The 26,007-nt window shown below is 42.3% G+C and overlaps 1 protein-coding gene across 1 annotated transcript in view; it reads left to right on the plus strand.

Annotated features, from left to right (window-relative positions):
- Window positions 1-26,007, plus strand: part of cdh23 (cadherin-related 23) — a 184,685-nt gene that overhangs the window by 122,845 nt on the left and 35,833 nt on the right. The window contains exons 17-38 of the mRNA XM_074646704.1: window positions 1,172-1,277; window positions 2,147-2,274; window positions 7,207-7,279; window positions 8,207-8,323; window positions 8,670-8,782; window positions 9,011-9,118; window positions 10,877-11,066; window positions 11,377-11,522; window positions 11,651-11,870; window positions 12,315-12,467; window positions 12,708-12,821; window positions 13,398-13,546; window positions 18,708-18,768; window positions 19,596-19,744; window positions 21,314-21,449; window positions 22,045-22,433; window positions 22,816-22,917; window positions 23,064-23,066; window positions 23,229-23,378; window positions 24,595-24,723; window positions 25,109-25,237; window positions 25,463-25,690. Coding sequence (XP_074502805.1) covers window positions 1,172-1,277; window positions 2,147-2,274; window positions 7,207-7,279; window positions 8,207-8,323; window positions 8,670-8,782; window positions 9,011-9,118; window positions 10,877-11,066; window positions 11,377-11,522; window positions 11,651-11,870; window positions 12,315-12,467; window positions 12,708-12,821; window positions 13,398-13,546; window positions 18,708-18,768; window positions 19,596-19,744; window positions 21,314-21,449; window positions 22,045-22,433; window positions 22,816-22,917; window positions 23,064-23,066; window positions 23,229-23,378; window positions 24,595-24,723; window positions 25,109-25,237; window positions 25,463-25,690 — 3,093 coding nt within the window. The remainder of the gene's footprint in view (window positions 1-1,171; window positions 1,278-2,146; window positions 2,275-7,206; window positions 7,280-8,206; window positions 8,324-8,669; window positions 8,783-9,010; window positions 9,119-10,876; window positions 11,067-11,376; window positions 11,523-11,650; window positions 11,871-12,314; window positions 12,468-12,707; window positions 12,822-13,397; window positions 13,547-18,707; window positions 18,769-19,595; window positions 19,745-21,313; window positions 21,450-22,044; window positions 22,434-22,815; window positions 22,918-23,063; window positions 23,067-23,228; window positions 23,379-24,594; window positions 24,724-25,108; window positions 25,238-25,462; window positions 25,691-26,007) is intronic.

A 26,007-nucleotide genomic window follows, 5' to 3' on the forward strand; every position in this document is an offset into this window, starting at 1 on the left:
GCGTTTCCTTTGATTGCGCCCCGGAGAGAGAGACTATTACGTCCCTTGTGGCAGCCGGTACAGCAGTGGCTTAGCCCGCCACACTGCTCTTTGGCGGCTTGCCTTCACATTGTGGGGGTTGAGCTGATGACTGGGCTCAACGCTTGGCTCACTGTGTTTGATTAGTCTGAGCTAACCTTAAACGCTGCTGATATTAATACACCGCCCGAGAGGAACGGGGAAGCCAGTCGCACAATTCTGTGTGTCAGCGATTTGTCCTGGAACCTACTACTACACACACACACACACACACACACACGTACACACACATGTATACTCCGGAAACCAGGGAGAGTAGGAGGAAAGAGGGAAAAGACTGAAATAGATAGAAGGAGTGGATGTGTTGAGAGACAAAGCAAAGAGAGGCTGTTTGCTTCATTCTTTTTGCAAACAAAGCCTCCTACTACAGTGCTGATGCTTTCTAACAGCTAAATCGTTTTTTCATTTTCTCTATACTTTTTATTCCTTTACTTCTTTGCCGCTCCTAACTCCCCAACTCCTCTTACCTTCGAGTGGTAAACGACCGTCAAATATGAAACTATTTGTTGAAATTTGATAATAGGAAGACAGCCTGGAAGAGAAAAGCCACAGTTTAGGACGTTGCGGGGGAAGAAAGGTATTGCTTACTCAACACTTTGGCATTAAATCAAAGAGTAGAGATATGTGTGTTATGGGGAGATACAAGTGAGTGTTTTTGACAACCTGTCCAGCCTTTAATGATGCCAGTGAGGCCCAGTAGACTCTCCTCACAGCCGGAGGACTCATGTTTAAGTTCCTGCCAACTGGAGAATAATGAGGGGGTGTCATTATTGTTGTTGATGTTGTTGTGGATTAGCCCTGTAAAGTATAGTTTCATCTGTCCTCTGCCTGCTTAGCTTGTCTTTGCTCGGTTGGTGTTCATCCAGTATTGACGCCTGCGCCACTAATAGCCAGAATCAGCTTTAATCTGTCCAACAACATGCCGTCAATGACTGACAGCTTCCTGGCTGCACACATGTGCGCATACACACACGCACCCATGCTGTGCAAACATACACATATAAATATTAGCGCTGTCTACTGCAGCATCTGTCCTGTTACACTGTCTGCCTTCACGTCTCACTCAAAACTTCTTCTCTCTGCCCTCCCACAGGCTACAGATGACGATTCGCCTCCCAACAACTTCCTGACATACACCATCACTTCAGCATCGGCCTTCCGCAATTACTTCAGCATCATCATGGTGGAGGGCTACGCAGGTACGCTCACCTTTATGAGCATGAAGCCACAATCTAGGGATGTTATGAGAGTTGATACTTCAGTACCACGTCGATGACAAAATTACAAAAACGTGACGGTACTCGTTTTTCTACAGTACCATAGGTACCGTCAGGGCTCGAGACTAACGGCATCTTGTCATCCTGGGAACGACAGAAATGTGTTTGGGACCGAGTAAACTCACTATCGACGCGCCCAGGGGATGCATCCTGTTTTTCCCCCAATAATGCTACATTGTGAATAACAAATCGGGAGTTGCCATTGATTTACATAATAAAACATTCAGGCTCTGTTCAGTAAAATGAATACTAGATTCTAACGTTATTTTGGTGTGTTCAAATGTAATCTTGTAAAATGTAGTTTTTTGAATAAACTTGAATACATACAGTTGTTTAAAGGAGAAGTTTTCACGGCAAAACAAAATAGATAATAGAGAGGGAATTATGACCTGTTTAACTTCCTAACAAAAAACAGTATGCAAACAGTAATAAAGTAGTGTGTGTTGAAGTACATGGGATTTATTGTTTTGCTTTTGTTTTTTACCGTGGTATCAAATTGGTAACGAGAATCATTGAATTTCACTGGTATCGACTACTAAATTTCTGGTATCGTTACATCCCAACCACAGTCTATACTATTATATATCTGGGCAGGGATGATGTGGATGTTTAAACTAGTTAAACTTATATCTAAGTTGTAGAATAGTTTCTACACCTGTGTATGCTTGCATAATTTTGGTTTGTTGTTTGCCATTTGACCCACAGCTTTACTAAACTATGCTGCAGGTCCAAAAAAAACAAAAACAAATTTAGCACAAAACCCCGCCTTTCTCCTTTTCTCCTTGCATCAGTGATCAGTGTGACCAGGCCTCTGGACTATGAGCAAGTTCCCAATGGGATGATCTACCTGACAGTGATGGCTAAAGATGGGGGAAACCCAGCCCTCAACAACACCGTCCCTGTCACGTTGGAAGTGATTGTAAGTACAACCCTGCAAAATACACAACTTGTCCAGACTCCTGCCCTGTCATGATACACAACCACCTAAAAGTGCAAGTAGCAGTGCCTCCTCCAAACAGGGAAACTGTCAGCAGCTGCAGACCCAGAGAAGTACCTTGCAAGGACATTAGTCTTTTTTTCATAGACATCTGCAGTACACTTTCCACCACCCTATGGACATTACCAAAATATAAACATTAGCAGTCTGCAATCATATTCAAGCTGTGAGAGAGCATTTTCTGCAAGCTGGTACTCGCCTCCTCCAGGCTCTGGTCAAAAGTACAGCCCACCTTAATAACAAATACTTATCTTCTGTTCTCATTACAAATGACAACATCTGGTGTGTTAGTTGGAAGGTTTAAAAACACATTCAAATACCTGATGCACAGTTTAAAGACAAACTCAGATGAAAAGGTGTCTATCTCCTACTGTCCTGTCTTCTTATAAACACACTGTATATACATTGATATAGCATCTATTCAGACGTCTTAAACGTGTAAAACATGATGAAGTTTGTATTGATTGCACAGTATCACCAATAGGAAGACACATTTTCCTTGTAGGCTCAAACCATCCCAGTGTTGTCCTTGCTTATATTGATATAAATGTACTAGCAGCTGTTATTTGATGTTTAATGTCACTGACATGGATCACGGGGTTAGTTTAATGTTCTCGTAAACAGTTTCATAGTTAGACCTCAGCCGCCAGTCCAGTGTCACTCCAGTTCTTTCACAGAGGTCACTCAGGGTCAGGCCAGTCTGACCAGATCCAAAAGCCAGCAGAGCATGAGTCCTTTTTTTCATTTATCATCATTATTCAACATGTTCAGACGATGTCTGTTATCATTATAGACACATGCACAACCAAACTTGTATACATAGTTTATAACATACTTTGATATCAGTATGCTTGTGGTCCTCAACAAAGTGGAGATCGAACTGTCTTCAAGATAAATGAATGTAAATTGATACCTTTCTATCTATTCACCTCCAACTTGGTGTGTAATGTAGTCTTCTTCATGTACACTGGTATCTACGGCAGTTTTCTGTTCAAGCAAGGCTACTGTTCATTATAATATTTTTGTGTTTAATCATTGTCCTTCTGCCGAAAATCTTTTGCATCTTCCCTCCTTCTGTCGCAGTGTGTTTGTTTAGTGGTTCCAGAAAGGTACTTAAAGAGTTAAAAACGTGTCTGTTGGTGGCTCTTTTCCTCTTAGCTGAGAATCTTTCTAATTCACTCTTTTAATAAATCTTTAAGCGTGGCATTTTTTTCAGTAAGTATTTAATGACTCTCTTGGCACTGCAGAAGACACGCCCTGTAAAAAAAATTCCTCCCCACGTTCAAAGGAACGATATCCAAACTTTTACAGAAATCTTTTTGTTTAAGTTTCCCTCAGATATGACTCTGATAAATGTGCGTGCCCGAGACTTGGAAGAGGAACGTATGGAGCTGTTGTATCATGTGTACTGAATAAAGATTGAGCTGTCTTGTATTTATCTAAATGCTGATCCAGTGTGTGACAGGTAGCAGCCGGCTCATGGTGGATCTTTTCATATGTCTTCAACTTCACTTACATATTGGATTTCAGTGTTTCCTCTCTGTCTGAATTACCTTTTGATCCATGTCTGATTACAGCTTTGTTTGCAGTTTTATCGCAGTATGTTCAGCTATCTGAGCTTCCAGTTCAGCTGCTTTTGTCAGTCTTATCGCTAAAAGTCTTATTTTAAGGCACTGGAGAAAGTCACAGCCGTCTGCTCTTACACGCAGTGAATCAGAGATGTTTTAATATACTTGAAAAAATAAGGAAACCTGCAACAAGGTTCTGGGTCCTAATTCCACAAGATAACGCTGCAGTTTCCGTTACATGTTTGCCTGCAACATGATTGCATTCGGATGCACTTCTTCTTTTGTAAATGTTACGTGCCGTTGGTCTTTTCTCATGTATAAAAGACCAAATCATCGTGTCATGCACTGGTAGTCTCCTGTTACATGGTTTCATTTGAGTGCCTTTCCATGTTTCCTACATTATCTAAGGCTTTGCTAACACCCTGTGATCCATGTCTGATTGCAGATCTGTGTTTTCTGTGCTCCCCGTAGCTTTCTAAACTCTGGTCTGAATGTGTTGCTTCTGTCAGATGAGTTAGTTAAAGGCTGTGAGGAGATCATGTCCGCTTGTTCAACACGACTGATGTTTTTTGTTTGTGTTCACAACTTTTCAATTCTCATTTGATCCAACACATGATGGATTCATAGCAAGTTATATAACGTGTTTCATATGAATGTGTTTTGTTCTGCTTTAAATACAATGCTATATTGAAAATAACTTATGATGTTCTATCTTATACCTATCTTTATAATGTAACACTGATTTTGCCACCTCTGACTTATTGAGGGCTCTAATTTTAAGGCATTAGAAGTTTTACCCACAGTAGAAGATGAAAAAGATAACATTATAATCTATAATGTATGATATTTTATCTGTTCTCTCTGCATTTTGATACAGGTCCCGATGGAATTCATCTAAACTATTTGTAATATAAATGTGGTGTACATCGTGTACTGCTGACTATTCTGAATAACAGGTTATGCCAGGTGTTATCTTTTGAATCTTTTTTCTTCTGTCTTTAAAATCGTAAACATGAACATTGGTCTTTGCTAAGATACTATAAATATAGCAGTAAAAACATAATGAGCAACCAGAACACATAAACGGCGTCTCTTCTGGCTCTTAAGCTAATTTCCCTTGATAGACATCCATTATACAAGCAACTTTTAGTCATGAAAGAAGAAATGGCAGAGTGGAATGGATGAATCCAGCTGGAATATTCCTGAATTTTCTATGCAAGGACAGTACGCATATCTATACACATCCTACATGAGGGAGAAATATTGTGTTGCAGTGCAAAAACCAACAGGGAGATCTGTGCACGATTGTATTGTATTCCTTCTATGTCTCTCTGTCTGTGTCCTCCACAGTGTCGTGACTCACACCACAGGGGTTTATCAGTAGCGAGCAGCATCACACACGCACACAATGCTTTACACCAGTGTAACACAGGGCCCAGATAGATAATGGTGCCATTGACTGTTGTTAAAGTGTTAACATTTCTCAGCAGCTCTCACACAGTGGGGAGCCTCTCTGCGAATAGCCACACAACTGGATGTGCTGGTTTCAAATAGAGAAATAGAGTCTAATTCAATGAGTGGGAGGTTGTGAGAGATGTAAATGCTCTGAGAAAGTCTGTAGCTGCTCCATGTTATACCCATTCATTCTTGTCAAATTACAGGTCTTGATTATCCTTTGTTTTAGGGAACGCCATTAATAATAATGTCTGGAATGATTTTCTTGCCTATTATTGCAAATGTGTCTTCTTTTTAATATCTACCTCAGCTTTTGCATTATATACTCCTGCAATTCTAAAGCAATGAATGCAATTAACTACAATGCAGTGCCTGTTTGGGATAGTTGCTTTAGCAAATTGTGTTTACTTTATGTATCAGGCGTAAAATAATACCTAATTAGATGACAGAAAAAGAAGCCAGCACGACAAAAAACAACACTGTTTGAGGAAATCAAAGTGGTCCATGGAGATTTCAGTTTAAAGCTGAGTTGGTTATCTTCTTCAAAAAAAGTTTTTGTTATATTAGTTGAAATTCTCATTACATCCCGGCAACAAACAATGAATCAAATGCTCTGTCAAAAAAAAGAAAAAATGCGGTATCTGTGGCTGTTGCAGGACTGTAATAAACTCGTCATTTCATTCGGCCCGAATTCAGGGACTTTAGGAGCGAGTGCTGCTAGCTACTTTCATCGGAAACACATTGCAATATTGGAGTCGGTTTTTCAGTTGGATCATTTTTAGTGCAGTGCCTGTTCGGGGCATGTGCCCGTCCGGAACGGGCCCCCAGAAGTTCTGCTAGCAGCGTTGTCGAGAGCTGCTTGTACCCGCCAAGTGTGAAGTTGATTGGATGAACGGTTCTCGAGATATGTGAAGGACAGTCATATCTACAAACAGACGGAGAATACTTCCTTTAAAGTTAGATGATGCTGCTACAGCGCCATCTATCGACCAAATGGCACCAAATTTGTCATGGTCATTCAGACATCAATTTTAGTCGCAGTAGCACAAAGCGTTCAGGAGGTATGACATTTTTGTTATATATGCCCTGCCCACAGCATTTGAGCTAACTTTGAGGGTCAGCTATAGCAAAACTTAATGGAACATCAAAAATGGAAAAAAGTGTCTTTTTCCGGCTTGGTCCAGAGATGTTTCTGAACCAAATTTGGTGATGATTGCTAAAAATTTGTAGGAGGAGTAGCAAAAAAATAAGATTTGGACAAAATTCAAAACAGCGGAAAAATCTGTCTCAACGCAAGTGGGTGTAGATTATATAGATGGATTCGTCTGGACCCACACAATTTTGTTTCTGAGATTAACAGTTCAAAAGTTACAGGCCAAAACGTAAAGTTCATTTTTATAGCGGCACCATCTGGCCAAATTGCACCACATTCGACACTGCACTCCATGGGGTCCCCAGCAATACACCCGCCAAGTGTGAAGTCGATCAGATGAGCGGTTCTCGAGATATGCGAATAACACACAGAGGGACAGACAGAGATTCCTTGCATTACAGTTAGATCTACTCGTAATCTTAATCTTAAACTAGCGTACTCTTACTAGTTTAAGATGATCAACCCCAGCTTTAATCAGCTGACTGGCCATCAACTAAGAGATACTACTGTACTACTACGGTTGTACTATTAAAAATATTTTGTGCTCCTCAATGTCTTAGTTCCAAAATATGTTCATCTCGTGCTCATGTGTGATGGCAGTTTTTTGAAGCACATTTGCATTTTCCCATTGTTTATCACATTGATTTGAGCTGCTGTTGATGTTTATACCTCCTCCAGGATGAAAATGACAACCCACCGGAGTTCAGCAAGCCGTCCTACATCGTCAAAATCCCAGAGAACATTATTGCCGGTGAGTCACTTTATACATTTGGGGGTTACAGTTTAGCTGCTAGAATGCATTTTCTGGTGCACGACCAACACAGCACTTAAACACTCCAAACAGCTCAAACACCACGTGTAGCACATAGAATCACCTCTTACTTGAATTGCCTTAATATTAGCATATTCAACAAATAGCGCTGCTTTCTTGGGGGTATGTTGTTTTTTTATGTTTTATTTTATATGCTTCCTCTGGCCTCCTCCTCTACTATCTTATTTGTTATGATTTTTGCATAATGTTTTTAAATGCAGGATATTGACTATTCAAGGCAAAATCACTGGCTGCTCTATTCATCCTCATGCATGCATTCAGAAGACTCTTTTATCCCAGACAATAGATTAGTTTCCAGTCGCTGGAGGGAAATGAGATGTTTGACCGCCCCTTTCTCTCTGTGAGCTCCAGCAGACGCCGGCCACTTTCTATGTCTCGGACCCGCTTTAAAGGAGCACACAGCTGAGCGGCTTGGGCCAGGGCTGAGGTTTAGGGGACTGTGGCTAAAGTGCTTGGCCCTGAGCTGGGGTCCCAGGGCTCGGGCTGCGAGGCTGAGCTCGGGGCTAGCCCCGCGGCTCTGGCTAGCCTCTCATCTCCCCTGTCTGCCTGGGTATTGATCAGGCCTGTGCCAAGTATAGGCTGTGCCAAACAAGCTGATAATCCACTAATCCATAAACCCACTCACTGCCATGCCATCAGTTGAGCTGTGGATGGGGGCGGTGAAGAAATTAGCTCTCTGAATGCCATTTCAGTCTGTCTCTGCAGCTCTCTTTCCTAGACTTCACATATTTTCCCCATGACTCTCTCTCTCTCAGTTCACTTTTTTTTCCTTCTTTCTCCCACTCCATGAGTTGTAACTTTCTTTCTGTCTTCCTCCCTTCATCCCTCCCTCCCTCTCCTCCACAGGGGCGACTGTGCTGCTTGTGAATGCTACTGATTTGGACGCCTCGCGGGAGTTTGGCCAGGCCTCACTCATCTACTCCCTGGAGGGCTCCTCTCAGTTCCGTCTCAACTCGCGCTCAGGTACGTGTGTGTGTGTGTGCTCGCACGTACAAGTGTGTGAATTTTCTGAATATATTCTTGTAATTGAGACAGATTTTTGAGATCTGGTTCCATTTTTTATTTCAAATTAGATTTTCTTTAGATAATTTCAGTTCATACTTGGCCTGAAAATGATATAGATCTGTGTCTGCAATACACTTTGCCTGTATGCACATTGTTGCTGGGCTTTGTGGGGTTTTTGAGCCTTGGAGCTAAATTCATCCTGACACGAGAGCTGCTTTGTAATGACATGTCTGGCCTTCACTCGAGGTTCCCGGTTGTTGCATTTTTTTGTATATTTTTGATCTTGATTCCATGCGTGTTTCAGGAGAGATCACCACCACAGCCCTGCTGGACCGAGAGCTGAAGTCAGAGTACATCCTGATAGTCCGAGCTGTGGATGGAGGGGTTGGCCCTCAGCAGAAGACTGGCATCGCCACGGTAACCACTTTGCAGCCATCATCTTTTCTACAGCTCACAGAGCAAACCAATTTCCTCTCCACTGTTTAATCAATAATCATTTGGGATAAAATGATATTCTATTGTACGTATATCTTGTACTATTTACATTTTGGCTTGTAAGCAACGATGATCAAATGTATCTTATATGACTGACATCATAGATAGATCATTTCCCATTTACCTTAATTACCCTCCCACTGTGTTTAGGTGAACATCACCATCCTGGACATCAATGACAATACCCCCGTGTGGAGAGATGAGCCATACCATACTAACGTAGTGGAGATGAGTCCAATAAACACTGACGTTATCTCTGTGAGTACACCTCGCCCAACTTGGTAAACTTTACCTGGTTGGCGAGCTGATGGTTAACTACATAGTAATGTGTGAACAGCACAAATGAACACACTGGAATGATAATTCTTAGGATTTGTTTTATACCGAGTAGGATGGATGGTTGCTGAAACATTAGGTATTAATTTATTGAAATGTTGGCCTCTAATTTTTGTATGCAAATGTGATGTAGAGAGAGCAACAGTATCAACAGTAGTTTTATTCATTATTTTAGTTTGTGGTCTAATTTGATTACTCTGACTTTGCAAATTTGAATTAGGCAAAGTTTTAATAAAAATGCTTTGTTTCAGAGCAGAGAACAGAGTTCATTAAAGGCATACTGTACATGTTGAAGGATGCATCTGCATGCATAGTCCTCCGCTATTGACGGACAAATTGCCATCACTGCGTAGGTCATCACAAAGTAAACACTCTAATATTACCGCAAAGTCTCCCATCGTCCTGCTGGTGTCTTTGGCAATGTGTTGTTGTTAATTAAGCCCTGATTGTCCATTAATTAAAGAGGCGTCAGTGAGTGTAATTAAGGGAGTCCGATTGCTAATTAAAATGTAGCCTGCAGTCATACGCATAGCAAATTATTCAGCTGCTAGGCAGAAAAGGAAGTGAGAACTCATCTTGGAGAGCAAGAGTGTGGAGTGGAGAAATGGTAAGGAAAGTGAAAAGATACAAGTGTAACGCTGCTAAAACGTCGCTACATTTTCCGCTTTATTCCCGCGCTCTTGTAGCTATTCCTCAGTTGAGTTCATTCATGGTGCATCCAGTGATGCGATGCATACTGTATGTGACTGTGCTCACTGGACAGACGCTGTTGCCTCTCTGACCATTTTTCAATAAATCGGACCACCCAGGCTTACAGTCCTGTAATTGGCCCCGATGTACCCCTGGCCCAACCAGTGTTTCCATGGTGACAAGAGGCCACCTGCTGAGTCCTCCTGGAGGGGTCCAGCGAGCCGATGAATTTGGTCGCTGTGCCCAGTGCAAGGATCATCCTACTTAAATCTCCGAGCACCCCACCATCACTACTGCAGCCTTTTACATTCAGCACCTACCCATACAGCGAGCCCCCTCTAATATCTCATTTCAAAACAATATTCTCTTTTCTGCCACTCTGCGGTCAGACCAGGGCTGCAGTTCAATAGACAAGGCTAATATATTTGCTCACCATCTTTTAATGTGCTCTGCTCAGGCCAGAATTGATTAGTTCAACTGGCCCCGGCTAGACACTTCCCCGCATCTTATATCACCTACCTTTGTCTGTGCAGTTGCTAATCAATGAGCCTCTGAGATGCCTTCCTACCATGTCCCCTTAATAATTAAACACCTGCAAAACCTTTGTTCCTCTAATGACCAATTAACCAGTTTCCAGCATTTTTAGTCAGTGCACTGAATAATTGATCAGCTCTTTGAAAATCAGCCAGTGTTTTAGGCGGGTTCCCGGCTTCACACATTCATCACCCATCGCCACTTTGTGTCAGAAACGAGACGTGACCATTTTTCTTTTAGCTGACTGATGTGTTAGAGCAGTTGGATGGGGTTGTGTGTGAAGATGCTCTGGGGGTGGGATGGCGATGTTCTTAACGCTATTACCAATTACTATTACTGTTATTCTTTTTCCTCATTCCTTCCCTCTCCTCTGGAATACACTTTCAGGGAATATTGTTAAAAGAGTTCAGACCGAAGAATATTCAGAAAGGTTTTCCCTGTCTCTCCCCTGTCCAGGTGTTGGCAGTGGACCCTGACAATGGGGAAAATGGGACAGTGATATACAGTATCAATCCAGAAAACCCCTTCTACACCATCAACAGCAGTACAGGGAAGATACGCACCAGTGGGGTAACCCTGGACAGGGAAAGCTCCAACCCCAGGGACAAAGTAGTCATGAGGACCATTATCATCTCAGCTGTTGACCGTGAGTATGTGTGAGTGGTGGGATGTTAGTTTGTACTTGTATTTGCCTTCCACTGTGCAAATTTGCCTGACTCATGAAACACCTAAACCATCTGTAAGCAAGCTTAAACAGCTCTATATCATTCTCAGCAGAGAGCTTTCAACGCTGACCGATTAGCCTCTTTCTTCAAGCCTCATTCCTCAAGTTTTATGTCGACCATGAAACTTTTTACTGGGGCTAATAAACCCCTTTGACCGTGAGATATGGGATGTGTGTATGTGTGTGTGTGTGTGTACGTGTGTCTTTATATGTTCTCTGGCGCCCTCTTTAGGTGGTACACCTCCACTGCATGCATCAGCGAGCACCACAGTGTTTGTCAACCTGCTGGATCTCAATGATAACGACCCAACCTTCCTCAACCTGCCATTTGTGGCTGAGGTGCCAGAGGGATTGCCCATTGGATCCTCAGTTTTCAAGGTAAAATATAAGATTATATTCCTGTATGATGGCATTTAAAAAAAAAAAAAAAAAAATTCTCTCATCTCTCTTTTTACCATGCACTATGATTTACCCTTTCAGTGTGTTCTTCTCTCTTTCTGCTCCAGGTCCAGGTGGAGGACCCTGATGAGGATAAGAACGGATTAATTACAATGGCGTTACAAATGGGAATGCCTCGCCTTGACTTCTACCTGAACACCTCCACTGGCATTCTCACCTCCATGGAAGTCCTGGATCGTGAGCAGATTGGACAGTACCATTTGAGAATTATTGCATTCGATGCAGGGAAGTTCCCTCGCACCTCCACTTCAACCCTCACTGTCACAGGTAAGAGTCTGCAAATGTGCCTGATGATGATGAATTCCCTTTGGTCTCTCTGAAATTACCCTACATGTGAAACTGATTGGATTCTGCATGACGTGAAGAGTTACTTCATTATGGCAGATAGTTTACCATTGACTTCTCAGGAATCTGCTGAGAATGATGCTACCACCTGCTGGTGGGATGTGAAAAATCAATCAGACAAAATGGTCTGTGAACATGATAAAAAAAAAAAAAAGTGTTTCGTAGAGATCTGTTTCACGTCTTTTAACTTCACAGGGAAGTCAGCACCAGCTGTAGACCAGCACACCCAACTACAAAAGAAAAACTTTGAATAGACTCTGAAGTCTTTCTACTCACTGCACCACCCTGCTGCCTTATTTGTCCTCATGTACATCTATCTGTGTGTCCTCATGTCTTTCTGTCTGTGTGTTCGTATGCGTGGGTCAGTTCTGGATGTAAATGATGAGACGCCCACCTTCAACCCTCGCGTGTACAATGTTTCCCTGAAGGAGAGTGTCCCTAGAGAGCACATTGTAGCGCGCCTCAGCTGCTCTGACAACGACGCCGGCCTCAACGCCGAACTTAGCTACTTCATCACAGGTCAGAGGTCACAGTGGGAGTTGTTTTTGTGTGTCCGGGCTACAGTGTTGTACAGTTATGGGGACTATGTGCACGTACAGTACCTTTTGTCCATCCATCCGTCTCTGTGTGAGTTTGTGTATGAGGTGAGCTCCTCTTGCATGCTTCTTTTTATAGCTGTGCTGTGTGTATGCGAATGGGTGTCTTTTACTAATATTATATAAATTAATTTGGAAATGTGTTTGTGTTTTGTATTTTTAGGTGGTAATCAGGATGGTAAATTCAGCGTGGGCTTCAGAGACGGAGTTGTTCGGACTGTGGTTGGCCTGGACAGAGAGACTCAGGCATCATACACTCTGGTCGTAGAAGCTATAGGTGTGTCATTTTTACACAGTCCGTGTTTGTATTTGTTATAAAAGGACTTGCTTGTTTTGTTTGTGATCTTCAAAGCAGCTCCTTTCTACTTTTGTACGACAATGATGAAAAAAAAAAAAGAAGAAGAAAAGCGATGCCTGCACATCTGCAGAGATTTCACACTATTGCTCAACTGCCTTTGTTCCTGTTTGAAAAGAAAGAACAAAAACTCTGAGGTTTTCCTGTTTTGGAAACCATTGAGTCAGGGTGGCTTATCTGCTGAGGGGGGCAGGGACACGAGCGAAGGGAGAAGAGGCAGAGATAATGTAAAACTGTGCAAGAGAACAGAATTACACATATTGTTCTGATTCACAAGCAGCTGTAAATGACCCAAGTTAGGATGAGCCAACAACGTTCCAGTCTTACTGCCTTATTACAAGCTTGTATATATGTTGTAATGATTTATTCATGGCCTTAGCCTGTGAGATGTACAGCCATGAAATGAAAGCCAGTTGTCCTGGCGTCAACCCTAAAATTAGCATTAACCTGAATGATTGCAGCTGATGTGTTTGCGAATGTGTCTGCTTCTGCACATAGACAACGGTCCAGCAGGCAGCCGGAGGACAGGCACAGCCACAGTGTTTGTTGAGGTGCAGGATGTTAACGACAACAGGCCCATCTTCCTACAAAACAGCTATGAGACCAGCATACTGGAGAGCGTGCCCCAAGGAACCAGCATCCTCCAGGTAGAAAACACAAACACTGCTGCTAATAGTAAAAAAACTGCACTTTCAGCAGTCAAAAAGTTAAACGTCACTTTATTTCTTAATGTAACAATCACAAAGAATCAGTCACAGAGAGGTCTCTTTTTGGTTCAGGTTGCCTTGACAGTATTGGTAACCCATCGTGTTTTGAGACCTGCATGAAATCGTATTACAAAATAATAAAAAAAAATGTTTGTCTTAATGCACATGAATTACCAGATGGATGGGTTTTTATCAGTGTGAAGCAGAGGAATGATACTTGTACCCACGCTTTCAATGTGATCAGGAAATATTTACAAGACCTAAGTTTGGCCTTTAAAATAGAAGTCATTGTTTGAACTAGTGCCTCGCTGTAAGATTATACAGTATGTGTTTAGTAGCTTTTCTCCTTGGAAAAGTTTTAATGTGAGCAAATCAGATCAAATTTATTCTTGTGATTTGATGATGCATCAAATTCTTACTGGGAGAATTGTAAACACTTTGAGTCGTTGTTGAATTAAATCATTTTACCTCCTTTATATAGTGAAGGGCTGTGCTGAAAAAGAGCATCTGTGCCCAACGATGTTACCTGCTACAGAGGGTGAAATGATCTGTCACAAAAATGTGTAAACCCTGCTACAATGACTTTTGAAAAACTAATTTTAAAGGGGACCTATTACGCTTACTTTCAGGTGCATACTTGTATTTTGGGTTTCTACTAGAACATGTTTGCATGCTTTAATGTTCGCTGTACTTTTCTCATACCGGATGTGCTGCAGCACCTCTTTTCACCCTCTGTTTGAAACGCTCTGTTCTCTAAACGCTATAACTACCTCTGTTTGACATAACTAGCCGTTATGCAACTGTGTTACTTGGTGACATCACCATGTTACGTAAGAAAGGGTGTTTCAGGCAGTTCAGGCGTAGTGTTTCTGTAGGAGAGAGTAACTCCCTTTGGCATGGACTTTGGGCTTTGTAACTTTGCAGACCTTTTACATGCACAAAAAACTATATAACACACTAAAGGAAAGGGAAAAAGCAAAAATGCATAATAGGTCCCCTTTAAGCACTTATTTCGATGCAAACCTCATCCACCTAGCATTCAAAGTATGTTAAAAAAAAAAAGGTAAGCATTATTGTCATGTACTCTTCATCCACACCTGGAGTTAGTGATGTTTGTGGCACCAGCAATAAGATATACGGCGTATCACTTGTTTTGGGAAGCAGTCAGTCAGTCCTCAGCCTGTCCTCCAGTCAGATTTCAGTGACATAGTCAAATAGACAAGGCATAGTGAGGTGGGGCTCCACACTGGCTGCTGGCTGTGGTGTCTGTCGGGCTGGAGACTGGGGCGCGCGTGTGCTCTCGCGCTCGTGCGTCCTGCGAGGGGGCGGTCGTCTGAAGGAGATGTTGTATGAACGCCGATACGAGCCCAGCCTCTTCCACACCTTGAGCTGGGGCTCGCTGGACTGGCTTCTTCCACGGGTCAAGCTCTCCCCCGGGCCGCAGCTCGCCTCAGAGTCCCCATCCTGTTCCGAGGGCCGGCACACCGCCAGGAAGGCAGCTAGCCCTGCCAGCAGCAGCGATAAGCCCAGCACCACTATGATGGTGAACTCCGGGTCGTGGATGTCTGAAGAAAAGGACGGAGGCAGTATGGTGGTGGGAGAGATGGTGGTGGTTGTGAGGCTGGACAGAGTGACATTTTCTGTGATAGACGTAAAGGTGAAGTTGGAGCCTGGTTCAGTGGTGTTCATGTTGTCTTGGCCCTGGATGGAAAAAACAACGTTAGATTGGAAGTCTCTGTCAGGATGTTGTGTGTGTGTGTGTGTGTGTGTGCATGTGTTACTCTGTCTGCTTGTGTATGTTGCTATGTGTGTGTGTGTGTGTGTGTGTGTGGTCAGCCTCTGTTAAAGTGGCACAGCAGTTCTCTGCCTCACTAGCCAAGCCTAACCAAGCTGAGTAGGTTTATTTTCACTTTATTGGGATCATACACTCAAGGGCTTATGATAAATGCACACACACATGCACAAATACACACAGAAACGCCTGCATGCACATGCAGATGCGGTGAGTGTTTGGCATTTGCGGCAATTATGTTGCTATTAAATCAAGGACCACAAAACAGTCAATGCTTGACAGGCTTTCTTCAATGTAAAACAAATTGGGTTTATTAAAATGCCCCTTGTAAAATGCAAGGCACCCACCTCTTCTACCCCGGCCTCCAATTATCCCCCCCTCATTCTGTGCGCCCCCATCTTCAGCATAGTAACATTTGTAAATGTCATCGTCCTTAATTCAGCGGAGACAAAGCATGGCTTATCGGTTTAAGGGAAACACATTGGGACGTGAAATTATTTTTAAGACCAAATGCCAGGAAAGCTGTGAAAAGGCCAGTGGAGCAGGATGGCTCGTTAGAGAGTCAGTTCATTAGTCAGCGCCTCCAAGCACATATGCCACACGCACGCACACACACAGACACACACAGCCATTCAAACACAAACTTTCTTTCTCACCCACACACACTGTAGACTGCGCCGCACATATTCGTGATTAGGCACACTGCTCTTAAGCTTGGCAGCTTAGCTGTAAGGTACTCTCCCTCTCTATCACCCCACATTGTTGCTCCTCCAGATCTGACTGCTCAGCTAGTTTTGAAACAAACTAATTTCTTAACTTTTTTTACCAGCACACTTTGTCCAACTTATTCACATTGGTAAAGTTTGTAAAATGAATTTCTTAGTTGCATATAAGCAAATGCTTATTAGATTTTTTTGCCTTTTATTGCCTCGTGATAGCTCTCGGATTCATGGTATTTTTCACAATATCTTCTCTGTATTATCTCCACAGTGGAAGAAAAATATGAATGGGGAAAACAGTAACAGTTCATCGATTCGCTAATCAAAAAGTCCTAATTATACTAAACTAAATGCATACAACAGTGTCCACATACTCTCTTAGACAATGTGCAGTGACTCAAGCACATGTCAAGCAGCTCACATGTCGAAATGTGGATTTTAGGAGTTTCATTCCTATAGACTCCGCATCAGATATAAAATATGGATTGTAGAAGACATTAATGAGATTGTTAGCTATTTTAGGAGCTTAAGACTTGAATTAATTTGAATATGTTTACCTCTAAAATGCTACACATTTCTTCCTCAGACTGAACCTTTAGTAATTTGTAATAAAACCCATCAAAAATGTATACTCACACCCACACTTTAGAGACTCTTTAAAACAGCACCTTGCTTAGTTCCAGTAACTGAGGTCAGACCAGTTTCTTGGCTCCACGCACTTGTTTTCCCCCCTTAAACTGCTGCTTTCCCAGAGACAGAGGGGGAAACGCTGGGGAGGAAGAGGGCAACAAGGAGGAGAAGGGGGTAAAATGTGGGTAACAGCCTTACGACGTGAATATCTCACTGTTGTTTTAATCCCAGGGAGCCAAAGACAATAGTGTGTTTTCTGAGGCATGCAGAGGCTTAGTGAATAATCTATCAGTGCTTACACTCCACATGCTTATACTTACAACATCTGGCTCTCCTATGTAGTCTTACACTTTATACACCCCCTTTTATGGCCTAAGTGGTGCAGTCCGCTGTGTAATACCCTATTCATCACTCACCAATCTGACCCCCCAGCCTCTTTTTTCTCCCGTCTCCCCCTCCCCTCTCCTCCTCTTTCTCCTCTTCTCTCCACATCTCTTTATAAAGCTAATGAGACTGAAGTTGGGCCCCTCTTCACAGGGAGAGCGAGAGAGAGCAAAGGAGGACACACAGGGCAAGAGAGAGAGAGAGAGAGAGAGACTGTGAGAGTGTGTGTGTCTGTATTTGTGCGTACCTGAGTGCACGTACATGTGCTTGAGTGTTTTGAGTGTGTGTCTCCGTATGCAATTGAATATGCACTTTGTGGGCACCTCCACAGGGTTTGACACATCCACAGAGGAGCGGGGTGTGACACGAAGTCAGCCTCATCCAGTGCCAGCGGCTCTGTGCCTCTCTGGATTCAGAAGTCAGTCTTATGACATGGCCCATTCACCAGCAGCCCAGCATGCTCCACTATTTATCTGTGTACGCTGTGGAGCCGTGCTGTCTGCGCTGGGTTTGGGTTTTTGGCTGCTTCTGGCTCTCTGCCTGTGACACAGAGAGAGAGAGAAGTTCTCCCATTATATACTTACTGCCAAGCCATGTTGGGGTTGTTGTGGCAACAAGACACTGGGCACCAGTGGATGTGTGGTGAATGGGAAAAAATATGGGTTTGTCCATCTGTTTGTAGAAACCATTGAATCAATAAACATTTGTATGAAATGTACTGACACACTACAGAGCTCAGAGAACTGAGCAACAGACTCACTGGTTACCAAATCCAACTTCTCTATTCTCTCATAATGAGATGCATATTTTTGCAATCTCCATTGTCGCACTGCAAAAATGTAGAAGTTCCAACTTTGTGATGGTACTCGTTGGAAAGGGACACTCATGCCATAGAGTGGTGCAGGGATGACGTATTTTTGTAGGCCAACCAGGAAGTTAGAATCGCCCTGGTTCCCTCGACAAAAAGGTTTTTTGGGAGTTTTTGGGGTTTTGGATTATTGTAGAAAATAAGCTCTGTGGCAAACAAACGTTTATGATGTCTTCACAGATGAAGACCACTGTTGAGTTTTGAAGTGTGAATGTAATCGCCAGAAGTAAAAAGCTAACGTTAAGCCATAAAGAAACTACACCACGGTCACATGAGCGTGAGTATAGACAACGAGGCTGTAAAGGCGGATGAGTCGGCGTGATGACGTTTAGTAGTCTCATTTAGCCCCTTTTTAGCAACCGCCTTTTTTAAGACACATAAAAGCTTCAAAATCCATGAGTGGGATATTTACTGACGCAGAAAGAAACATATAAATCTCTCAAGCTTGTGTTAATCACAGACCTTATTTCAGGCATCTAACTAAAAGCCCATTAAAAAACCCACTGACTGCGAGACAAGGGAACCAGAAGTGCTAAAATGCTCATTTCCGGGTTTTAGGACTCATTCCTGCACCACTCTATTGCTGCACCTTGTAAGTAGCCGGATGGTTTTTGTTTACGTGTTGTAGATTTGGTTGTGTTTGGTGTCCCTGTGAAGTTATTTTATCTGAGTACTGTACAGACTACCTGTTTGTGTTTGTCTGTACAGGTTCAAGCTACAGATGCCGACCAGGGGGAGAATGGCCGAGTTCTGTACAGGATCCTTACTGGTAAGAGTTGCTTCACTTTGATTTTCCTCCAAGATGTCCTACGCACATGGTCTCCTCCCTCAAAAACAAATGCACTGAAAGAACAGGCTCCCAAAATGCACTAGTGTTGTCAAAAATATTGAAGTATTGATACATATTGATACTGAATATTGAAACGGTTTCAATACTCATTTCAACAGTATCGATATACAGGTATTAACTACGCTTTCTGCTCTCTCTTCTCTCCGACAGCGAGTTGACACACACACCGCTTATTTATCTTTTGATGAAAATCTAAAACGTTATGCCTTCAATGTTGTGTCAATTTCTCCCTGTGGTATCAAATATGGATATTTTTCAAGGTATTATATTGAAGTTAGAAATTGCAGTATCATGACAACACTAAAATGCACTAGGTTGAATTATGGAATTAATTTTGGTAGCGTTGTTAATCCAGTTGTTTCGAAATGAGTGCAAACAAGATCTCCACGAAAAAGTTTCCAGAATTTCAGCTTTTTTGGCAGAATCTTGCCGATGGGCAGGTATGATAATTCCCCGTTTCCAATGCATTTTCTCTTGTCTAGAAGCAGCCAGTGTGCAAATAACCAGTAATGACAGGAAGTTAATTTGCATTGGAAGCAACTTAAATTATCTCACCAAATTGGCAGAAGCCTCCAGTGAAATTATCTAAACCCAGAGACAAGATTAAATGTTTTGCTAATTTGTGTATTTTTGTAAAAGTCTCTTGCTCGGTCTCACTTTCCCTTTCTCTTTCTCTTTCTCTTTCTCTCTCTGTCTCTCTGTTTCTGTCTGTGTGTGTGCTCGTGGTTGTGAATGAATGCATGCAGGGAACAGCAACAATCTGTTCAGCATAGACAGACAGACTGGGCTGGTGACACGAGGCTTCAGGGCACTGGACAGAGAAACCAGCAGCTCCCATGTGTTGGAGGTGGAGGCCTACAACAGTGACGAAGGCAGCATGAGGAGCTCCGTCAGGGTGAGGACGAGGATGTAACATGTGCTTGTGTCATCCTAGTGCTTCATGCTAAATTTGTAGCAAAACATATGTAGAAGTAGTTTGTTCATTTTATTATAGAGCATGAAGAGTTATACATTTTAAAGGAATTAAGGATTTAACCTTTTCCACTCCAACCCTCTTTAAAATACACCCATTTTTTCTTTTTTAGGGGGATACAGGGGAGGATAGCAGGTCAACAGTAGATGTCACATAGAAGTGAAGTACATCAGCACTGTGTGTCAAGTTGTTCTAGTTGTGAATCAGAAATAAATAAATAAATAATTGATTAAATAATTAAATAATACAAATAAATGGTGTAAGTGAATAAGGGTTTAGAACATTATGATCGAAGTATATGATGGTCATTCCCATGCTCACTTATGTCTTATTAGTTGTTGCAGCTATTTTTGGGTTGATACCATTTGTTACACAGATTTGGTGCTAAATTTAACCATTTTTTACCACTCTGAAATTGATAAAAAATGATCAGTAATCCCTCCAAAATACCACATTAAGACATCAAGACCTTGAGGAACACCATAGAAAAAGCCATGCTGTGAATTAGTATCAAAAACTTTTGACATTTGGAGATTTCTGCAAGAATTCGATTTTTCGATTGGATGGCGAGCACTTCAGTTCTGGAAACTGTTCAGAAACCTCCTTATTGTCAATCTACCCAGGAAAGCCATCCATCCTCTGAATGCTCTAGGTCTCAAGTTTGTGGTTGTAAAGTTTCATGAGGCTGTGATTATCCCAGAGGTCACCACAGGTCATTTTATACAGTGATGTCAAGTTTTAAAAAATGGTCACACTACAATGAAATGGCTGCTATGAGTACTAACATCATCACACGTGAATACAATTAGGCTCATTGGATTCACAAGAGTCTCAGCTTTACAGTTATACCCAATGTATGCAATTCAAAAGCTGTTTGAGAAAATCTGTGAAAATAACACATTTGTACTGCATGCAAAAAACTGCATGTTTTTTGCCCCAAACGGCATGTGATTATCATAGCACATAAGTGGGCTGTAAAGGGGAGACTCGTGGGTACCCATAGAACCCTTTTTCAGTCACATATCTTGAGGCCAGAGGTCAAGGAACCCCTGTGAAAATGGCCATGCCAGTTTTTCCCCGCCCATCTTTAGCGTAATTTTGTAGCGTTATATAGCGTTCTTCCTGACATGCTGACCTGGTTGGTACCAATGGATTCCAGGTTTTGTCATATGATATTAGTATCTTCACTCTAGTTCTAAAACTGAGCCTGCTACAGCCTCTGAAAAAAATAAAGTCGGCCGAGGGCACCGGCGCCCTCAAGGAGTGGAGGAGTTTAAAAATAGACAGTCTTGTTGACCCCTGATATATTTTGTGTAGAAATGTGGACTTCAGCAGATCCAGGCCCTTCAATGGGACTCAGATATGTCATATTTTTGTCTGTGGTCTCATTACCTAATAGATAAAACGACCAAGCCTCTTTCCCAAAGAGTAAAAGTATTCCTCAAAGATAATATGGATAGCTGATGTGCCACAATTATGATTACCCTGCAGGTAATCATATATGTGGACGATGCCAATGACGAGATGCCAGTGTTTACCCAGCAGCAATACAACCGTCTGGGCCTCAGGGAGACCGCTGGCATTGGCACCTCTGTGATCGTGGTGCGTGCGACAGACCCCGACACTGGTGAGTCCAGTCTCCGATCAATCAGAAGAGGGGAGCAAAGAGAGGGGAGTTTGATGTCAGTTCTTGTTGCTCAGTATCGGGTTGTATCATCGTACTATAAAACCAAAAGAGACATTTCGTTGACTGTGGCTTTAAAACTTCCCACTTCTGCTCTGCAGGCACTGGCACGAGTCGTTTTTTTGCAAGTCAATAACCCTGACACTAGTGGGCGCCACTCCAAATGAGAATATCAAGCCTCTCAACCACAATGTTTTTATCTTGTTATTATCTTATACACACAAAAATGACATTCACTGTAACTGTCTCTACTTCTGCTCCACAGTACAGACTTCCTCTATTCACTTCCTGTGGTGTGAAGTGTTTCTTAGACACTGTATGATGCATTTGGTGCTGTGACATACATTTTCCAAAACATTAGAGCAGGCCTGAAACAGAAATAGACACAACATAGCCAACAGAAAAGAGTGGAAGAAGCTGTTTGCATGCTGTAACTATAGCATCAGTGTAACAATGGTCCAAGGTTTTCAAGTTAATTCGTTTTTAAATTTGTTATTGTAAGCTTTTCACTCCAAACCACCCGCTTCTTCTTGTCCAGGTGATGGTGGAGCCGTTGCTTACGCCCTCGTGTCCGGCTCGGACCGCAAGTTTGAGGTGGATGTGAGCACTGGCCTGGTAACCACTGTGGACCACTTGGACTATGAGACCAAGACCACCTATCTGATGAACGTCTCGGCCACTGACCAGGCTCCACCTTTCCACCAAGGCTTCTGCACCGTCTACGTCACGTTACTTAATGAGCTGGATGAGGCCGTGGCCTTCTTCTCCGCCGGTTACGAGGCTTCGCTTCGTGAGAACATCGCCACTGGGACAGAGGTAGTCCAGGTGCAGGCCCAGTCAGCCGACAACTTGAATCAGTTGACTTACCGTTTCGACCCTGATACGTCGCCTGCGGCTCTGGCCCTCTTCAAGATAGACAGCGTCACGGTGAGTAGGGGAGCAGTGGAGGAAAGGTCACCAGTGATATCAGCACAATGTACATACCTCTTTTTTGTACTCTTCAAAGACTACACCCACCTTCTGTCAAATAGGCTTCATCCATTAACCGCAGTGTGATTGAATAACACCTCTTCTCCTGTGATTTAAGCTTGTTGCTGCATGACTGAGAGCTGATCAAAGAGCTTGTTTGCTTTGAAGTCATTTGATTCCTTTGAAAGATGAGAAATGTGGGATTTTTTTTTGCTGATTTGTATGATACTTGTTAGTCTCTGTCCTTGCTCTTTGTCTGTCCCATTAGAAGATTTCTATCTTGTATGGAATCTTTATGGAGGCGGAGACATACAGTATGCTGATGTGTGTGATGTTTCAGGGCCGTATCACAGTGACAGGCCTGCTGGACAGAGAGAAGGGGGATATGTACACCTTGACTATTGTAGCTGATGATGGAGGACCTAAAAAGGACTCCACTGTGGTATGCTTCATTCTGATTTGTGTTATTTTATCTCCCTTATTTTCGTGTACATCATTCTATTCATTACAGCATGTGTTGTGTCTATTCTGTTGTAGAAAACTTAATGGCATTCCTCTTTTATTCATTGCATCTCATTGGAAGTGCAGAAGGTAAGACTTGCTGTTCTTTTAAAATGGTTCAGAGTATGAAAGGCAACATGAATTAATCTGCAGCGTCTTGTATTTTTAGGTTATATTTGATTAATGTCAAAGGTAAGTATTTCATTGATTTGGCAGGTTACGGAGCCCATATTTGATCTTCCCTCTTGTCAGGTTTCAATCACCATTCTGGATGAGAATGACAACAGTCCAGAGTTTGACATCACATCTGATACTTCGGTGGACATCGCAGAGAACACACCCATGGGGAAAAGAGTGGCAGTGGTGCTGGGAAGGGACAAAGATGGTGGATTAAATGGACTGGTGAGAATAAAGAAGAACGATAGAAACACATGGACTCACTCAGAGAGAAAATAAAAATCTCCTCTGTGGCACTTAAAGATCAGTCATCAATATCACAATACTTTTACAGACTAAAGACTAATTACTGCAATTACAGAAAACCCTCACCAAGAAGACCGGCTTTTACAACAGATCTTCTACACTGCTTTAAAGCACTAAACAAAATGACTTGACAGCACAAAACATAAACGTTTCTATAACATATGGTGAATCAAGTGAGGTTACCAGGATCAGAATCAGCTATATATTGGCCATGCATACAAGGAATTGGACTTCGGTTTGTAGTGGCTCTCACACGGTTCCAAGAACTATCTTCAGGAAGACAGATTAGCACCACATTTTTCTTCAGGAAGACAGATTAGCAGCACAATTTTCTTCTCGTTACGACATACTGTACATGCTGCAGACAGCAACACATTGTTGTTAACAACATGAGCTTTTTTAACTTTTAACTTCTTTCACCCTGCTTGTGTTCATTTGTCTCTCCACCAACCCAGCCCCCTCCTTTTCCTGTTTTTCTTTCTTAATCATAAATTCAGTGTCATCTCTTGCATATTTGTCTGCTCATGGTTCTGTTCGAGGTCTGCATCGAGGTCTCAGTTGTGCTCCCCATCAGGCAGGTGCTTCAGATAAAAATGCACAAATAGAAAAACAGCTTCTTTCCAAAAGCTGTCGCTCTACTGAACTCCGACATCTCCTCAGTCTGACGGTCAGACTGATGTGCTGCACTCTAACTGGACTTTTGCACACTTGTTAGTTGTATTTTAGCGTTATTTGATTATACTCACATTGTTTATATTTTTATATCTATATTGCTCATGATTCTGCACTTTTTATTGCTGATATTTATTACTAATCTTATATCTCATTCGTGCCTTATTTATTCCTTGTATATATGTGTGTAGTCTTTTTATTAATACAGTGCACCATTTGAGGGCAAACGCAATATCGTTATGCTTGCGTACTGAAAATTAAGTTCATGAATCTTTCTTCTTTATTCTATGTGCTGTGATTTATTCAAGATTCAGAACCTGTACAGCAAAATACAATTATTAAACTGTTTATACATTATGGGTAACTTTATGATTAGAGTTTCTGATCTAACCTTAGCTGTTGTTATAATGTCTGTGTATATCTCCCATTTTCTCTTTGGGTCATTCTGACTCATTTCTCTCAGGTCAATTTCACTCTGGTGGCAGGCAACATGGAGGATGTGTTCAAAATTAAGACCGTGAACCACACCTATGGGGAAGTTGTTGTCAACGCTGCTCTGGACAGAGAGTCAGTAGACCGCTACCTACTGAAGGTCAGGCAGCAATCCACACGTAGTTATGATCTTTCACTACTTATCTTTATGGCCATCAACACATTTTACACTTTCACCACAACCCTGACTCACTTTCTAACCTCAGTCTAAAAATAAACGGATTCCGTGTCACACTTCATGTGACAGATGTCTTTTTTACACCATAGCAACGTGAGTTTTGGACGATACAAATAACGTGTAACTATTTGCATCATGCATCTTGCCTCCCAACAAGATATCGCACAGAAGTACCAAGACTGAATGTAGAGGCGCAGAAGAAGACGTGCATACTTTTAATCCCTTTGTCCCCTATGTGTTTTTATGTCGTGTGTCCAAATGCATGGTCAGACTTACATACTAGTACACCCCGGTGCATGTGTTACAGGTGCGTGCCATTGACAACGGCTCACCTCCCAGACACCAAGACCACTCCCTCACCATCAACATCCTGGACGTCAATGACAATCCACCTGTTATTGAAAGCCAGAGGGGCTACAACGTCAGCATAAGTGAGGTAGGAACATATGGAGCATGATGTTCATTTTATCCACACGGGATTTGCCTTTGAATTTGCATGTTTCTGTCTGTTGTTGTTTTGTATGTATCTAGATCTTGAACAGAAGCTGAACAATGTCATAAGTACTGTTATAAATGGTGATTTAACTATTCAGTCACAGGTTTGTGTTTATTCTACTGTAGGCAATCAATAATGAGGCTTCTTTTATCATGTAAATCGTAGAATGTTGGAGGAGGTACGTCAGTCCTCCGCGTGATAGCTACCGACCAAGACATCGGTCCCAACGCCATGCTGTTCTACTACATCACCGCCGGGAACCAGGACCTGACCTTCCGCATGGACCGTGTGACCGGAGAGATGGTGACCCGGCCGGCCCCTCCCGACCGAGAGCGCCAGCAAGAGTACCGACTCACTGTCACCGTGGAAGATGACGGCACGCCACCTCTGTCGGTAAGATGCAAGGAACAGCAGCCGCAACAAGTACAACACTGCAAAATCTATCTCAACATACCAGATAAACTACTAATGCACTGAATAACATTTCCATTCCACGTCCTAAAAACTATTCTTAACCACTAAGGACAGATTTGTTGTCAAATCAAGTGACATTATATCAATCCTTCATATTATGAAAAGAATTTATCTTTCAACGCCTGTCTTATTCTTTGATCTGTTCATGGTGACTTGATCTTGGCAGAGAGGGGTCATGGGGGATTCAGCATCACATCATTACAGAGCCCTCTTTTGGTCAGTCATTGTACTATAAA

This window comes from Sebastes fasciatus, chromosome 9 (genome assembly GCF_043250625.1).
Source record: "Sebastes fasciatus isolate fSebFas1 chromosome 9, fSebFas1.pri, whole genome shotgun sequence".
Classification (NCBI taxonomy): domain Eukaryota; kingdom Metazoa; phylum Chordata; class Actinopteri; order Perciformes; family Sebastidae; genus Sebastes; species Sebastes fasciatus.